The sequence below is a fragment of the Solanum verrucosum genome, unplaced genomic scaffold (genome assembly GCF_900185275.1).
Source record: "Solanum verrucosum unplaced genomic scaffold, falcon-dt-bn FXZP01000060.1, whole genome shotgun sequence".
NCBI classification, from domain to species: domain Eukaryota; kingdom Viridiplantae; phylum Streptophyta; class Magnoliopsida; order Solanales; family Solanaceae; genus Solanum; species Solanum verrucosum.
Window position 1 is genome coordinate 10,805,085 of NW_026020129.1, and position 17,363 is coordinate 10,822,447.

The 17,363-nt window shown below is 33.0% G+C and overlaps 3 protein-coding genes across 3 annotated transcripts; 1 reads left to right on the forward strand and 2 right to left on the reverse strand.

The window, feature by feature from the left end:
- Positions 1-595: 595 nt before the first annotated feature.
- LOC125826301 (probable polygalacturonase) lies at positions 596-6,677 on the reverse strand. Its single transcript, XM_049505622.1, has 6 exons — positions 6,506-6,677; positions 5,299-5,655; positions 3,954-4,074; positions 3,635-3,809; positions 3,452-3,522; positions 596-1,371 (listed from the first exon to the last, which is right to left on the reverse strand). Exons 2-6 carry the CDS (start codon positions 5,632-5,634, stop codon positions 731-733), a joined length of 1,344 nt encoding a protein of 447 aa, XP_049361579.1. The 5' UTR covers positions 5,635-5,655; positions 6,506-6,677; the 3' UTR covers positions 596-730.
- A 1,672-nt stretch (positions 6,678-8,349) lies between these two features.
- LOC125826897 (abscisic acid receptor PYL3-like) lies at positions 8,350-12,735 on the reverse strand. Its single transcript, XM_049506240.1, has 3 exons — positions 12,388-12,735; positions 10,052-10,267; positions 8,350-8,907 (listed from the first exon to the last, which is right to left on the reverse strand). Exons 1-3 carry the CDS (start codon positions 12,520-12,522, stop codon positions 8,689-8,691), a joined length of 570 nt encoding a protein of 189 aa, XP_049362197.1. The 5' UTR covers positions 12,523-12,735; the 3' UTR covers positions 8,350-8,688.
- Positions 12,736-15,746: 3,011 nt separating this feature from the next.
- On the forward strand, positions 15,747-16,789 carry LOC125826660 (uncharacterized). Its single transcript, XM_049506018.1, has 2 exons — positions 15,747-16,394; positions 16,727-16,789. Exons 1-2 carry the CDS (start codon positions 16,025-16,027, stop codon positions 16,738-16,740), a joined length of 384 nt encoding a protein of 127 aa, XP_049361975.1. The 5' UTR covers positions 15,747-16,024; the 3' UTR covers positions 16,741-16,789.
- Positions 16,790-17,363: the final 574 nt, after the last annotated feature.

The following is a 17,363-nucleotide window of genomic DNA, read 5'->3' on the forward strand; positions in this document are numbered from 1 at the left end:
ATGATGATGATGATGATGTTGATGAACAGAAGATGTCGAAGTTCATAATCAAGCGAAACAAACATGACAAGTTTGGTAAAATGAAACTAAAGGGTCATTTATATGACCCCTTTGAAGAGGAGCACGAACACGAGGATGAGGATGGTGAGATTTCAGCAATGCAGTATGAAGATCATCATAGCTTTGATAAGAAGAAAATGAAGAAGCATTTGCACCATCACCATGAAGAAGAGGAGCAAGAAGCTGGAGAAGGAAATGAGACACATAAAGAGGAAAAGAAGACAGGTGGTCTCGTTAAGCACATTCGCAAGTTCTTGGATAACTACTTCGATTGAAGCAGTTCTGCTAATGTGCTCCATGTTTTTGCTTTAGTATTTTGTATTAGTGTATGTATTTGTAGAATGGCTCTTTTGGGTTGAGGCCTGGAGACAACCTCTTCGGTAGAAATACAAGAAGGTTGCGTACCATACACGCCCACCCTCTCTCCCTAATCCTGCAGTAGCAAGGGTGCACTTTGTGCATAGGATACACCTTTAGCTTGTTGTGATGTGTGTTTTAGTAGTTTTTAAACAAACTTGCATCCATGAGAGATGTAGTAGGAAAATATGTATACAATATGATTGTGTACAAAGTTGAAATTACAATTTTACTTAGAACATGAAAAAAATTCTTCGTTTCGTTTTTGTGATATACTGAATTGAATTGGAAGCAAAGAATTACTACAACATACTTAGAAGTAGGTAGAGCATGCACCAGTTTGTTGGCTGCTGGTGAGTTCTGCACAAGGAAAAGGGCTGACTTGAATTGCAGCTCCGCTAACATCTGAGCATTTCCAAATGGAATTTTGTGATCCGGGGTTGCCATGAAGGTTGATATTGGAGAGACAAATCCCAGAGAAAGGGGAATTCTTCAAACCATGAATCAAACCAGCCTGCAAAACCTTTTCGCCCCAAACATCCTTAATCTTGATACCCTTAACAACTGGAAGAGCATTTGGATTGAAATTTTCATCTGGATGATCCCCAACATCACCTGCAATCTTAATCCCCGTTCGTGCATTTTCCATGTAGACATTTGAGACCGTAATGTTTCTGATCATCCCTCCTCGGCCAATGTTTGTCTTAATGTGAATACCAATTCCCATATTGAAAAGACTTATATGCTCAGCTAAAACGTCCACTACGCCACCAGAGGTTTCACTTCCAACTGCAATTCCAGCAAATGGAGATGATCCAGTAATCCTTCGGATGGTTATGCCATGACTAGGGCGACCATAAGCAATTCCATATTGATCCCAGCCACTCTTTACGGCTACTAGATCATCCCCTACTGAAATATAGGAATCTTCAATGCAGACATTGGAGCTTGAGTCTGCAATAATAAACAAACATGTCAATGAATTGATTGTAAATAAAGAAAAACTGGCACTGATTGCCGAAGTTTTCATTTTTCTAATCAAGTCTACAGGACCCTCCACACTTGGCAACTCAATTAGTTCACCTCCAAGAACAGAAAAATGGGAAATGGAAACCAAACTTCTAACAGAAAATATTTAGCTTTTTTATGAAAGGTCAATGGATAAAGGGTGTGTTTGGTATGAAGGAAAACAATGTTTTCCAATTTTCTCATGTTTGGTTGGGTTAAATGTTTTGGAAAATGTTTTCCAAATCAACTCATTTTCCTCAAATTTAAGGAAAATGACTTCCCTTCAAAACTTAAGGAAAACATTTTCCAAAACTCTCTTCCAACTTCAAACTACAATTACTTTTTTTGTTGGAAAAATCAATTTATTTTGTCCCTACCCTCAAACCAGCCCCCAACCAACGCCCCCCAAAAAGAATAAAAATTGAGTTTGTTTTTAAAAAATATTTTCAACTTCAAAATTTTATTTTTTCACCCCTACACTCGATCCCCCCCAACCCACCCACCCCCTACTCGCCACCCCTACCCCAAAAAAAATAATTTAAGTTTGTTTTTAAAAAATATTTTCAATTTCAAATTTTCAATTTTTCACTCTACCTTGACCCCCCCCCCCGCCTCACGCACCTCCTACCCAGCCCCCCACCCACCCACCCCTACCAGCCCCCCCCCCCCCAAAAAAAAAAATTTAAGTTTGTTTTTAAAAAAATATTTTCAACTTCAAAATTTCATTTTTTCACCCTACCCTTGACCCCCCCCCCACCTCCTACCCAGCCCCCCAGCCCCCCACCCCCAAAAAAAATTTAAGTTTGTTTTTAAAAATATTTTCAATTTCAAAATTTCATTTTTTCACCCCTACCCTCGACCCCCCACCCCCTACCAGCCCCCCCCCCCCCAAAAAAAAATAATTTAAGTTTTTTTAAAAAAAATATTTTCAATTTCAAATTTTCATTTTCACCCCTACCCTCGACCCCCCACCCACCCCCCTACGAGCCCCCCTCCACCACCACGACCCCAAAAATAATTTTAAGTTTGTTTTTCAAAAATATTTTCAATTTCAAAATTTCATTTTTTTCACCCCTACCCAAGCCCCCACGCCACCCACCCCCTACCAGCACCCCTGCACCACCCCCTACCAGCACCCCCGCACCACCCCACCCACCCCCTACCAGCACCTCCCCCACCACCCCAAAAAAAATTTAAGTTTGTTTTAAAAAAATATTTTCAACTTCAAAATTTTATTTTTTCACCTCAACCCTCGACCCCCCCACCCACCCCCTACCAGCCCCATCCACCAAAAAAAAATTTAAGTTTATTTTTAAAAAATATTTTCAACTTCAAAATTTCAATTTGTCACCTCTACCCTCAACCCACCCCTACCACCCCCAAAAAAAATTAATTTTGTTTTTAAAAAATATTTTCAATTTCAAAAATTATTTTCTACCCTAGTAAAAATAAAAGATATTTCTCAAAAAAAAAATACATTCATAAATCAAACACTAAAAATCTTTTCCGGAAAATATTTTCTACTGACCAACCAAACATGAGAAAATAAGTCAAAAATCAACTTGTTTTCCAGGAAAACATTTTCCTTCATACCAAACACACCCAAATTCTTTTTAACAGTCCTTTGTTATCAAACAAAAGGGATGCTAAATGAAAGATTATCTCATACACTCCAATGACGCATCAAATTAGAAGGTTGAAGATCACTGGTTATTGTACAGAGTAATGATAACCGCTACATGATGTCTCTTCAGCAAAATGTCACATCCAAAAAAGAAAAAAAGATGAAGACTATCTCAACTCTGAACAGTTCAAGGATTTCTGCCAAAAAGTTTTCACTAAATTATTAACCATGAATTACTATAACGAAATGCGCCAATGAAAGGGGACTCAGAAGACTTGAGGAAGAGAAACTTAATGACAAAAAAGTACTAACTTTGATACACAAAAAAGAAACTCTAACTTCCTAAGACAAATAAAAAGGTCCCTTTTAGGAAGTTGATTTCAGAAAACTGCTTTGCTTTACCTGGATCAATTCCATCAGTATTTGGTGAATCAGTTGGAGCCAATATGGTGACATATCGAATAACAACATTGCTGCCAGAGGAACAAATAAACAAATTAAACTGGACTGCAATAGGCTAGCTATATGGTTGCAGAATTTCTTTTCAGATTTTTAGACATGACACAAAATTATGAAAACTTATACCTGCAATAAACAGGGTGGATATTCCAAAAGGGAGAGTTCTTGAAAATGACATTAGAAATGAGAATGCCTCTGGAGTTCATCAGTTCAACGAGATGAGGTCGTGTAAACTGAAGAGTTCTTTGCCTCCACATATTCCACCAAACATCACCCTGGCCATCAATAGTACCATTCTCACCTGAAAAATCAGTTTAATAATTCAGCCGAACCACATCATACCAGACCTTGAATGTCGTTATGATAAAGTTAGGAGGTTCTTTCTTGCCATAAATTGTACCCAAAAAGATACTGTATATAAAAGATAATAATAATGAATATTTACCGGTGATTATCACATCATGGAGCCCATCTCCATGGAGTAAGCTCATATACCTTGCACCAGGTCGCTCTCTTCCTCTCCCATATGAAGGCAATGGATCAACTAATGGCCACTGACTGGGATCCTAAATTGTAATTCATAGCCAGGATTAGAGAGCCAATTGGACGACACAAAGGAGGAGCACAATAAGTGGTCTTAACTTTGAACTAAAATATGTGATCTCATACTACATTTGTAATACATCAATATCCAAAAGGATGCGTAAAACGGAAACATCATATCTTTGAGTTGGCACACGATTGCAACTTCTACAAAGATGCAAAGCATACTAAGGGTAAGCTACCCTCCGTATCAAACAACCTCTCCTATAAGGAAGGTAAGCTACGGATTGGTATAAAGCATATTGAGGTGGATGCATAAACTATTGAAGTCTGCAACAATAGAAAGAATGAACCTAGCTAAAGATAGTAGATCTGACTTAACGATCTAATCATTTGAAACTGAAGGTTTAAACTAAGGCCCAAGAATACAAACGGAATCACCAGCGTAACAGACTATGTTTTCTTTTACTTCCATGACATGTTGGAACAATTTTCGATTTATCATAGAAGATTATGTGATGACCATGTGGAGTAAGACGAACAAGAAATGGTTATCTACTTATCTTGCTGAAATGTAGCTCAGTGTTTTACATTCTTGTTTTTATCTGTCAAATGTAAATTCTTGTTTGATTAACCGCAGTTCTGTTCAGTGTTCAGTGATCACTTCAAAGTTTACAACTTACAAGCATGTAACAGAATAATAATATAAAGAGACAAAGATCAAATTGGCTTTCATTATTTTAATCTTTTATTTTTTTCTTGTCAGATGAATATCATTAAATAGTACAATAAACCCCATGGTTGTCCACCATACCTAATATTTTAAATACCATCACATGGATCAGGTCCCATTATCCAAAGGCCCGCTGATTACTTAATGCATTTAACTCTATTGTCCATACTTAAATAATTGCTAATTTTAAATAGACTCACTTTAGCCTACTCCAATTACATGTCTTGCTTAATATATTGAAACATTGTGCTATACATCCCACTATTCAAAAACAAATGACGCCGTGTAAGCACGTGAACCTGAAATCTAGGTCAAGAAAATTATACACTCGCCATTATCATACTTAGAAAAAGGTCTTAAAATCAACATTTATAAAATTTCAATTAAGTTCTTGCATTCATGGCTGAAATGAGTCAAATGATAGTCAAACGAACAAAGTTCAAAGTAAATGATTCCTTCTAAATGCAATTATTTTAATGTTATAAAGTAAAGATATGAAGAATTAAGAATAAACCTGAGTGGCTTTGATAACAGCACCACTGGCCAAATAAAGAGTCATACGACTAGTAAGATCGAATGGACCAGTCAAATATACACCAGCAGGTATGTAAAGCAAAGTTCCACCCTTCCTCTTCAAGTGTTGAATTCTAAAGATTGCTTCCTTAAACGCTTTTGTATTCAATGTCCGCCCATCACCTACACCACCAAAGTCCAATATCGATATCTTATCATTTCGATATTGCATTGGTACTATTCCCGAGCATGTCTCCCCCTCTGCCACCACCGACCAGCTCATAAGAAGCAATGTGCTGATAATGCATAGGAATATTGACCCAACCCACCGATTCATTGTCTCTGGGGTTGAAGGAAACTGGAAAAAGAAAATGTATTCAAGCTTTAAGTGTGAATATTATGCAACAATAAACCCAGTGTGTTACTTCTACCTTGTCAAAATAAGAGAGTTTGTTCCTGATAGACCCTCGACCCTTGACTGACTATAACTACAAGAACCTTCCATACCCATTAGTTTGATTAGGACCCCCTTTTAATTTGAACACTCAATAATTTGTGTACATGAGCTAATTGTTAAAATTATACAAAATTAATCAAAAGGGTAAGCAAGAAATCCTTCTTTTTCCTCTTTTTAATGTTAAGAGTGAAGATTATGTAAGATTAATCAAAAGGGTAAGCAAGAAATCCTCTCCTTTTCCTTTTTTTTTTTTTGTTGCTAAGAGTGAAGAATATGCAAGAATAAGCAAAAGGGTAAGCAAAAAATCATTTCTTTCTTCCTTTTGTTAATGCCAAGAGTGAAGATTATGCAAGATTAATCAAAAGGGTAAGCAAAAAATCCTTTCTTTTTTTCCTTTTTATAGTTCCTAAGAGTGAAGAAGAAAAAGCTCAAGAAAACCCCAACTAAAATAAGCTAAAATGCAGTAAAAATAACAAAGAGAAAACTCCAAATACACAGATCTTGTTCAATCTCCATGAAAACCCAGTTGAAAGTTCAGAAATTTTATAATGTTAAAGCAGAAAGTAAGCTAATCCCTGCTTAAAAAACAGAAAGAAACAAGTAGAAACTAACCAAAAAATGCAGTAGAAATTCCAAAAAGATAACTCCAAATACACACAAATCTTGCTATATACATGAAATTCCCAATTTAAAGTAAACAATTTAGCAGAAAATAACAAAATGAGTATTAGAAAAAGTTGAAATTGTATACCTGGAGGTGTAGTTTGTCTACAAGTAAGTGTCTTTTGTTGTATTTTAAAGTTTAAGAAGAAGAAAAGGATGGAAGAGAGAGGAAGAATTTATGAGCAAAATTTATTTAATGCTACTTGAAATTTTGCAGATAAAGAGAAAAACAGGGGACCTGAAGTTGAAAACAGAGCCACCGTCATTGGCTGAGTACTCTAAGGACCGTTTGGACATGATTTTATTCGAAATTTCACTTTGAAAAATCTCATATTTAAAAAAATCAAACAACAACAACATATTTAGTGAAATCTCGTAAGTAGAGAAATTATTATCAAAAAATGAAACATATTGAAAAGTCGAGCATTTTCTACTAAAAGTAATTATGTACAATAAACTTCAATTTTAATGAAATTTTTTTAAAAAATACTTATCATTTCAGACCCGTGACCGTGACCTAATTGATACAAGTTGATCACTTGTGGCCAAAGATGCATGCAGCCTTTGACAACATAGGTTGGTGGCACTCACAGAATTTGATTAAATTATATACATATAGCCTATAGGCTTATTTTATTTTTATAATATAGTTTTAAAAAAATATATAATTGTAATTTACACAAATTCTCACAATTAAAACAGTACACATGTGTAGATAGCTGCACTTATTGTTAGCAGCTGGAATACCCATGTGCCCTGCCTTTGTCTACATTTAACACAATCCAGCTCACTTTATGTTAAAATGGACTCCACCAAAATCTCCTCATGTTTTTGGCTTTTTATATACTCATGGAAAAATCAACATCAGTCGCGAAATCAAAAATTTTAGTTTATGAATTTTGTACTAAATTATATACAACATTTAATTACATATTAACACCTGATATTACTATCCTGAAATTGAGAACCATGAAAAATTAGATCCTTTCACCACTTCCAAAAGTTCAAATATAGTAGTACTAATTATTAAAGCAAAGATCCACAACTTCACATAAAAATTAAAAGCTTAGCTAGTGACATGAAGAATAAAGCTCCACATATATCAACTAAAGTTAAGTTCCCCCCACTAAATCACTATGATTCTCCACTTCAAAAGTTCTTGGCTAATCACAACAAAACAAAGAGAATGGATTGTTTTTTGTATCTTTTTGCAAAGATGAATAGGAAGTTACTTGTTGCCATCTCTTTATCATTTTAGCCTTTTCTTTTGTTTCCCTTAGAGCCTTTGGAACTTTTGAAAAGCAATATGTATCTCTTGTCCAGATCAGTTTGCGCTCACATCAATTATTTCTTCAAATGAATATTACTTTGCATTAGCATGTGTACCAACATGTTCACTATAGACATAGTGTTTCACATTAACACATATATCATACGCTCACATCAACTATTTCACCAGATACATTATACTTCGCATTAGCACATGTAACGACATAATCACCATAGACATGTTGTATCACATCAACACATATATCAATTATACATATCACTTCAAACATATGTATCAACACATGTTCCAACTATTTTACCATAAACTTGTTGTCTTGCATTGGCACATATAACATTTTTCTGTCTCTTCAGAGATTTGAGTGTTGATCTCTCTTGCTACTTGCGCCATCTTCATTGAATCATTATATCACACCTTGTGGCCGTAACAACAACATATCCAATGACATCTCACAAGTAGAGTCTGAATAGAATAGAATGTACACAAACCTTACCCTGTGTTGTCCTAAGGACCCTCGAGTCAGTACAACAAATCTCAAGGGAAAAGTGGAATACAGAACAAAAAGCAAGCACTCTATTTTTAATATACCAAATATTGTTTCTAGTACATATTAACACACCAAAATCAAAAGATACACAAGCTTATAGTGTGTCATAACCACACAACAATGATCCTATAACAAGAAACAGCACCTTAATGAGCATAGATATTTACACCCCAAGCTCAATTCACGCACAGCCACAAACAGCATGGCTGGTTCTTCACATTATGAAATAAACTGATTGCATTTTACAAACCGCGATGACCTTACAGACGATGAAGAGGAAGCATGAACATATATATATGTATATATATAGATATAGATATAGATATAGATATATATACTTCTGAGATCGAGAAGGACCGGCATAAGTACCAGTCACTCTTACTCGCCTTCTAATCAAATCCTTGCACGCTTGAGCAAAATGATGAAAGCTGTAAACCTACATTCTGTCGATAGGCTCCATATGGCCCTGCACGGCTAAGTGCTCTGATACATCAGCTAGTGATTTGAGGTTACACCGAATGAGGGCCTCGACAAAGTAACAAGTTTCATCCTTAGTATTCCCATCTGGCACATCCACCACGAATGACTCGACTACCATTGTTCCAGGCCTTCCGTCAATGACCTCCGGGTGAACAGTGATAATTGATGAGTAGTTCTGCAAGTTATGTGAAGAAACATTTAGACAGTCACCATTAGGGGTGTTCACGGGTCGGTTTGGATCGGTTATTGGTCAAAATTAAAACCAAACCAACTTAATCGGTTTTAAAATTATCAAAATCAAACTAAATCAAATATAATATACACTTATCGGTTTGGTGGTTATCAGTTTCGATTTGGTTTGGTTCGGTTATTCGGTTATTAACCATACACAAAAATAAAAGAAACAATTCATTCAAAGTGTGAAAAAAGTGACAACAATCCATTCAAAACGAAAAATAGTTAGAATGACTTAAATTACTGAACTTTCGATCATTAAATTTACTATCAATAAAGCTTTAAAATTCACTATATTGGCATAGAAGGAAGAGACAATAACATTTTCAATCCCACAAAGAATTGTCATAGACACTCATATACATGATATCAATAAGATAAATGTTTCATCTTGGACATTTTTGCTTTCAATAAGTAAATTATAAAGAAATTTTAATGAAAATATGTATAAGATCTTTAAAATTGTTTATAAAAATAATGTATTAAGTATGTATATTAATAAAATATATGTATATAATTCATCGATTCGGTTCGGTTATTTCTTCGGTTTTTACAAATAAAACCATAACCAAACCAAATACTATCGGTTTTCAAAAATCTAAATCCAAACCAAACCAAACCCAAATAAAATCGATTTTATTTTATCGGTTTGGTTCGATTTTTCGGTTTGGATCGGTTTTTATCCAAACCGTGAACACTCCTAGTCACCATTATCGCTTGTTTTTACTTAGCGATATGATAACAGAACATATGGTGACTAGCCTAAGAATCCAAAGTGAACAACCAACAGAACACCCCCAACCCCCCAAACCCAAATACACACAAAAAAAAGAGGGAAAATAAAATGAAAAGATCACAAGAAAAACTTCATGAATAAAAATAGAGCAAAACTTCATGAAGATGCATCTGATTTTGTATTCCTTCTTTAATGAAAACGAAACTTTGATTAGAAGCTCTAACATGTCATCTCGACAGGGTTGCCAACACATATACTTTTGTTTATTGGAAATGCTTCCCACTCATATAAATAAGCATCAAACGCGCCTATTCCATACATATCAAATGATGAGATAAAAGATTCATACCCTAAGCCTGTGATCTCCACCTACGATCTTTACACCAAAAATGTGCTTGTCATCATCTAGAAGCTCTAACCTCTCCTTGCTTGTGGTAGCTGGGAGTCCGGACTTAACATTCACTTCCCTAACACTTCCGATTTCAAGGTCCCCTTGCACGATGCACCTGCTAACAAATGGTTTGTACCTTTGTGGTTGATCAAACCTCCTCACTAATGACCAAACCTATCAAATATACCAAAAACCAGTAAGTACACAGTGAAAAAACCATACATAGTACATCCATTTTCCGTCTTTAAATAGAATACATGTAAACCATAGAAATACAAAACAGTCTACTATTCTTCAATCTTTTCCAATGATCAATTGACAAGCCTGAACAGTTCTAAGAACATCAATGAAATTAAGTAATAAAATAATCCAACGTCTTGAATTCTTTCAAACTCGCTGCTTTTTTTCTACCTCATAAACAGCTTAAAATACATTGTCCAAAGAAAAGTTCAAAGGCATCTAATTTGTTTCTGAAACTAGCTTCTTCAACAGATAAAGATGGAGCTCTCTTTTCAGTAGCCAACCCCTCTTTTCTCTCAAATCCACAACTATTATGAAAACTAAAATCCATAATCTATGTTATCGAAAAACACTATAAATATTGTTTTTTTCACCCCTCCCTAGGAACTCCCACCCTTTTTGTTCCCTTGGTGACTCAAACCCACGACATCAAAGTCGGAGGTGGATGGTGCTTACCATCCGGGCAACCCCTTTTGTTTCAATATATTAATCCCATCAATGTAAAGCTAAATCCTAACTGAAAATCCAATTGTAAACAACACCAAATTGAAAAGAAAAGCTTCAAGTTTCAAATACTACAACTATGAATCAACTTAAAACTAGATGGGATCATTACTGTAAATCATTCAGATTCCTTCTGCTCCTTCATTCTAACACTCAATTATACAAACCAAAAAAATAAAAATAAAAACATCAGAGATATTCTCAATAAAAGGTCAATCACATACAGATCTGATCAAGAAAAGCTAAACCAAACATAAAAATCCTATCTTTCTTCCAACAAACTGAATTGGGGTTACTTACAACATCAACAAGATCTCTGATATGCTTTACAAATGAGAAATTGCATTACTTATCCTAAAATAAACATAGAAATCCAATCTTTCTTTCAACAAACTGACTTGGGGCTACTTAAAACATCACCAAGAGCTCCAATATGCTTAATAAGTGAGAAATTGTACTAATTATCCTAATATAAACATAAAAATTCAATCTATTTTTCAAGAATCAAACTTGGGGCTACTTACAACATCACCAAATGAGAAATTGCATCAATTATCCTAAAATAAACATAAAAATCCAATCTTTTTTTTCAATACACTGAATAGGGGCTACCTACAACCTCAACAAGGGCTCTGATATGCTTAACAAATGAAAATAAACATAAAAATTCAGACTTTTTTTTCAAGAATCTAACTTGGGCCAACTTACAACATCACCAAGAGCTCCAATATGCTTAACAAGTGAGAAATTGCATCAATTATCCTAAAATAAACATAAAAATCCAATGTTTTTTTTCAACACACTGAATAGGGGCTACCTACAACCTCAACAAGGACTCTGATATGCTTAACAAATGAAAATAAACATAAAAATTCAGTCTTTTTTTTTCAAGAATCTAACTTGGGGCAACTTACAACATCACCAAGAGCTCCAATATGCTTAAAAATACTTAACAAGTGAGAAATTGCATCAATCATCCTAAAATAAACATAAAAATCCAATCTTCTTTTTCAATACACTGAATAGGGGCTACCTACAACCTCAACAAGGGCTCTGATATGCTTAACAAATGAAAATAAACATAAAAATTCAGTCTTTTTTTTCAAGAATCTAACTTGGGCCAACTTACAACATCACCAAGAGCTCCAATATGCTTAACAAGTGAGAAATTGCATCAATTATCCTAAAATAAACATAAAAATCCAATGTTTTTTTTCAACACACTGAATAGGGGCTACCTACAACCTCAACAAGGGCTCTGATATGCTTAACAAATGAAAATAAACATAAAAATTCAGTCTTTTTTTTTCAAGAATCTAACTTGGGGCAACTTACAACATCACCAAGAGCTCCAATATGCTTAAAATATGCTTAACAAGTGAGAAATTGCATCAATCATCCTAAAATAAACATAAAAATCCAATCTTCTTTTTCAACACACTGAGTAGGGGCTACCTACAACCTCAACAAGGGCTCTGATATGCTTAACAAATGAAAATAAACATCAAAATTCAATCTTTTTTTCAAGAATCTAAATTGGGGTTGCTTACAATATGAACAGGAGCTTTAATATGCTTTACAAGTGATGAACTACACTGATTATCTCTAACATCATGTCTATGATGTCTCCTAATATACTCATCTTCACTACTAATTTTTCTATCAACGTTCATGATGCTGACCATATTGCCGGAGAAAAAACAACAGCACCGACAACCTCGTCCACGGCGAATAAATCTGGAAAAGAAAAAAGTGGAAAAAAAGTGGAAAATGGGGAAAAAAAAAAAATTAGAAAAGGCCAAAAGACACCGCCATTAGAACCTCAAAATAATTTTTGAGTGGTTTAAATTTGATGGATTTTTTTATTTTTTATTTTATTTTCTCATCCACATCTATAACATCCATTATTGTTATTATTATTTTTTCTTTGATTAAAGAATTAAGATAATTTGTGCAAGTGGGCCTTTTGGTGGTGGGGATAGGTATTAGTTTTCTAAATTTAATTAATATTTTGATCTAAAATGGAGAAAAACTACTTTTTACAAAAGTAGAAATTGATAATGTTATTATATTAGAATAATATATTTGACGTTGTAAGATAAGTAATTGGTTAAAATCTTTTTTAATAATATTGTGCCCTTGTCATTGTCGGCTTGAAATTATCTTGATTACTCTCTCTCATTTTAATTTGTTTTGTCAGATTTAAATAGACGTGAAGTTTGAAAAAGTAAAAATAATTTCCCAATTTTATGATCATAAATTTAAAATTTATAAAATGTATCAATATGTCATTTAATCTTATGATTTTAAATATATCATATGAAAAAATAGAATTAAAAAATCATCAAAAGAAATATTATTTTCTAAAACGAACTTTAAAAAAAGGCAAATAAATTGTGTAGTTTGGTTCAAAATCAAATTATTGTGATTACTGAGATTATCGTAAGGATTATCTACCATATAATTTCAGTGCAAAACAAAAGTTCTTGCAATTTATAATTTCAAACATTTATGATATTTGTATGATTCCATTATAAAATTATGTCAAAATAAAATAAAATAAGGAGTTCAAAATTAAATTATCTTAGTTATAAAAATATGTTTCATAAAATAAAGTAGATGCATTATCAAACATTTTATCCTATTAAATTTTGGATTCTAGTCAATCATTTTGTTCATTCCAATCGAATAAATCGATAGCCTACACTTATTGGTACAATGATTTGTTTTGTTCCTGATGTTTGATGAATATGAATAATTTGAATTTATATTGAAAAAAAATATTTTTTAGGATAAAGTATTCTCTATCAGATGATTGTCTCCATATTCAGCTCAAACTTAAAACCTTTACGATTAAAAATAAATGAATATTTATCACTTTACTATAATTTTTTACAATAATAATTTACATTTATAAATAGCGTACTACACTCCTTTTTGGGTGAAAACACACACAAAAGAATCACTACTTGTTTAATAATTAGCCATCATCCATAATTATTAATCCACTGCTAATCCATCGTTAAAATCACCAAACAACCACTAAATGATCATCTACAGGGGAAATTAAATTGACATTGAATAAAGCTAGGTAGGAGGTGATTGGTTCTTCTTTCGATGCAAAATAACATTATTTATATTCTTCTAAATATATATAATAGATGTTAAATTCTCTTTAACCTTTTTATAAGTTTTTTTTTCAAATTTTCAATTCTCTTACTAAAAAATTTTGATCGTATCTTAATGAAAAAGTCTAGCTCCGTCACTATTGGAAAAAGAGACAGATAGATAAGGAGGGTGAAGCATGACATCTTGTTTTATTAAGTGAAAGTAACATATGTGGAAGAAAATAAATTGAAAAAAGAAAAGGAAGAAAAAGAAATATAGATAAGAAAAAGGAAGATAATACAAAAAAAATATTAAAAAAATAATTAAATATATGCATATAACATAGCGTGTATATCACTATAACACTTTTAACACATACTTGAATATGACTTTTATATATTTCAATTCAAAATTATTTTAGGGGTGTTCTTGAACAAGTGTGTAATTAAAAATTTCAAACAAATTTAGGGGTATTCTTATATTTTTTTCATTAAATTCTATATTAACTGAAATTTAGTCAAATATCTAAAACACCCTTCTTCTTCACTTTCTTGTTACAAGTCTACAACGGTATATATGTAGAGTTCTAAACAAATGTAATTCCTTCAATTACTACGCTATTTTAGGGGACTATAGTTGGTAGGTCAGTCAGATCGTGAGTGTGGTGAAAATGAACGACTTCCCAAGAAGTCAATTGGAAATATTTTTGTTGAAATTAAAAGAAAAGTTGAATATATTGTGAATACATCGAGTAAATAATACTAATAAACTACACAACACACACTTATTAAACTTCAAATTTTATTTAAATTATGTCGAGCATTGTAATTTGGCATCTTTGTGAAAATAGTTGTAGATTAATGTACTGTTTACTTTTTCTTAGCCGATATGAGAATTATATGCACAGTTATAACTTATACATATTATATATATATATATATATATCATGTTTCGCCAACTATTTTTAGATTAAGTTATTACAGAGTGAGCGACTATTAATTATACTATTTTTTTCTAGTAAATTTTCTGAATTCTGGTTTTTTCTCAAAAATTTAATAATTGTTTAACATGAAATGTACGTAGCTAGTGATTGGAATACTAAAAAACTACAAATATTGAAAGTGGTATTTTCCTCAATAACAAAAAATCGAACAACTTTATGTCACTCAATATCATAAGTGCGTAGTGAATCTTTGAAAAATATTTATTCCAAAGACACCAAATGTATTACGTATTATATTTGCCATGCATGCATGGGATAATTAAACTAGTTGGATTCTTTTGGTTGAGTATACATATGCCATCCTTTAAATTTGTTCGATTTTTTCACTTAGACACTTAAGACTTGTACCTGTAAAACACTGTCGTGAATGTTTCAACATGTCACGTAATTGAAATACAAACACTTTATTTTTGTGACGAATCGTCCATTGAAATATATAAAGCTAAATATGGTTGTGTTTTAGTAAAAATATCGAACAAATTAAAGGGAACAAACACGCATAGATATCGGTCAATCTCACTTTTTTTTTTCTCTTCAAAATAAGATGTTATTAAGCTAATTAAATCTTGCACAATGGTATAAGAAGTAATTAATATCGTATGGTGCACCAATTATTTTATGCCATTCAAATAAAAATTGAGCAAGATATATAAGAATATTTATCTATCATATTTAATCATATTATCCTTTTAGAATAAATTCTTTTTGGCCCTTACATCAAATAATGGAGGAAATAAAAGAATCCCACTAACTAATATAACTTGTATAAATACCTATCTTCCTCAATTCATTTTCCTCAAGCCATCAAAAAACAAAACAATCATTTCAAACAAACAAAAAAATCCATCAAGCCATGGCTTCAATGCAATGCTACAAAGAAGAAGGCAAAGAGTTCGATTACTATAGTTATGGAAACCAAAAACCAACTTCTTACTCGAGCTCTGGATACGAACAATCTTACTACGAGAAAGAAAAGTGTTATGAAACCAAACCTGAAATGATGGGCTACGGCGCTAGCCATGGCCATCAACATGGTAGCAACCCATGTGGGCCAATGATGGGCCATAGCACGGGCCATGGAATGGGCTACGGTACGGGCTACAACAATACTTCTCATGGGATGGGCTATGGTACGGGCCACAACGGTACTTCTCATGGAATGGGCTATGGCACGGGCCACAACAATACTCATGGGATGGGCTATGGTACGGCCCACAACATACACAAACCTAAGCCCAACGGGCATGGAATGGGATTGGGCCTCGGAACGGGCACGGCTTTGGGCCATGTTATGGGCTTTGGAAAGAAACATGAGGGACATAGTAGCTATGGAATGGGCTCTTCGGGTTGCACCACTTACAAGAAACAACACCGTAGGAGAAATGGTTACGGCAGTGGCAGCGATTGCAGCGATGACGAGCGTCATTGCTAAATTAATTACTACAGGTAACTATGCAGTGTACAAAAGCTAAACTCCTCGTGACAAATTAAATTAATATCAGAGTCTCTTACTCACAATACTAAAGTCTAATACATACAAATAATAATCTCACATATAATCATTGAACTTCACTTACTATATATAATAAGTAACTGAACGCAAGTTGCATTAAAGAAATTGAACTTTACTCACTTTTAATAGTATAGTCACAAAAGTTAAAACATTTACGCTACTTATATATAAATTAAACGAAAAAATATATATGTTTTGTAACTTTATCGATTGTAATAATATGTGAAATTAACTATATGATTAATGTTTAATTATTTTGTTGTAGGGTTTCATGTGTAGCAGCCTGGCTTATGAGAATGATTGAATTATATGTCCCAGTACTATAAGGGAGTATTGTATGATAATAAAAAATAAGAAGCAAATCAGCTATGGCTAGCTATATCGACTACTGAAGTAGATTATGAAATCTTAAGTTGTGTGTATGTGTACGTGTTGGTACTTTAGTATCAATATTAATGTAACTGCTTATTACCTTTGGCAATAAAACTACGTTATTTGTATCGATTATATACAACAAGTGGAGTTTGGAGAGAATATAATAAATACAAATATTATTCTTATAGAGACTATAAAATCTATTCATACGACAATAAAAATAACCAGATACAAAGCAAATTCAGTAACAGATAGCAATACAATTGCAAAATGAGAGACTATAATGCTACTAATTTAAGTAAGTGTCGTATAATTTATGTCAGTTACGTGAAATTACACAAAAGTAAATTTCTCAAGCTTTCGATGTTGATAACACATGCATCAAAGTTTTTTTCTTACATACTTCGATGGTTAAGATATTCAATTCGAATTTTATTATTACAATTTTGATTTTTCAGTCATTTTTACAGGACTTTAATATTGTTCAAAATGATAATACAAGAGAAATTGTGGATTCTTTACCAATA

Bases quoted from the DNA above. Each gene is read 5' to 3' on its own strand.
- LOC125826660 (XM_049506018.1), top strand. From the start codon at position 16,025: ATGGAATGGGCTACGGTACGGGCTACAACAATACTTCTCATGGGATGG.
- LOC125826897 (XM_049506240.1), bottom strand. From the start codon at position 12,522: ATGGTCAGCATCATGAACGTTGATAGAAAAATTAGTAGTGAAGATGAG. The intron at 10,268-12,387 runs GTAAGCAACCCC...TATATTTGATAG, and splicing joins TTAAAGCTCCTGTTCATATT to GTTTGGTCATTAGTGAGGAG. The intron at 8,908-10,051 runs GTATGAATCTTT...CATAACTTGCAG, and splicing joins GTGGAGATCACAGGCTTAGG to AACTACTCATCAATTATCAC.
- LOC125826301 (XM_049505622.1), bottom strand. From the start codon at position 5,634: ATGAATCGGTGGGTTGGGTCAATATTCCTATGCATTATCAGCACATTG. The intron at 4,075-5,298 runs GTTTATTCTTAA...ATTACAATTTAG, and splicing joins CTGTTATCAAAGCCACTCAG to GATCCCAGTCAGTGGCCATT. The intron at 3,523-3,634 runs GTATAAGTTTTC...TTCCTCTGGCAG, and splicing joins ATCCACCCTGTTTATTGCAG to CAATGTTGTTATTCGATATG.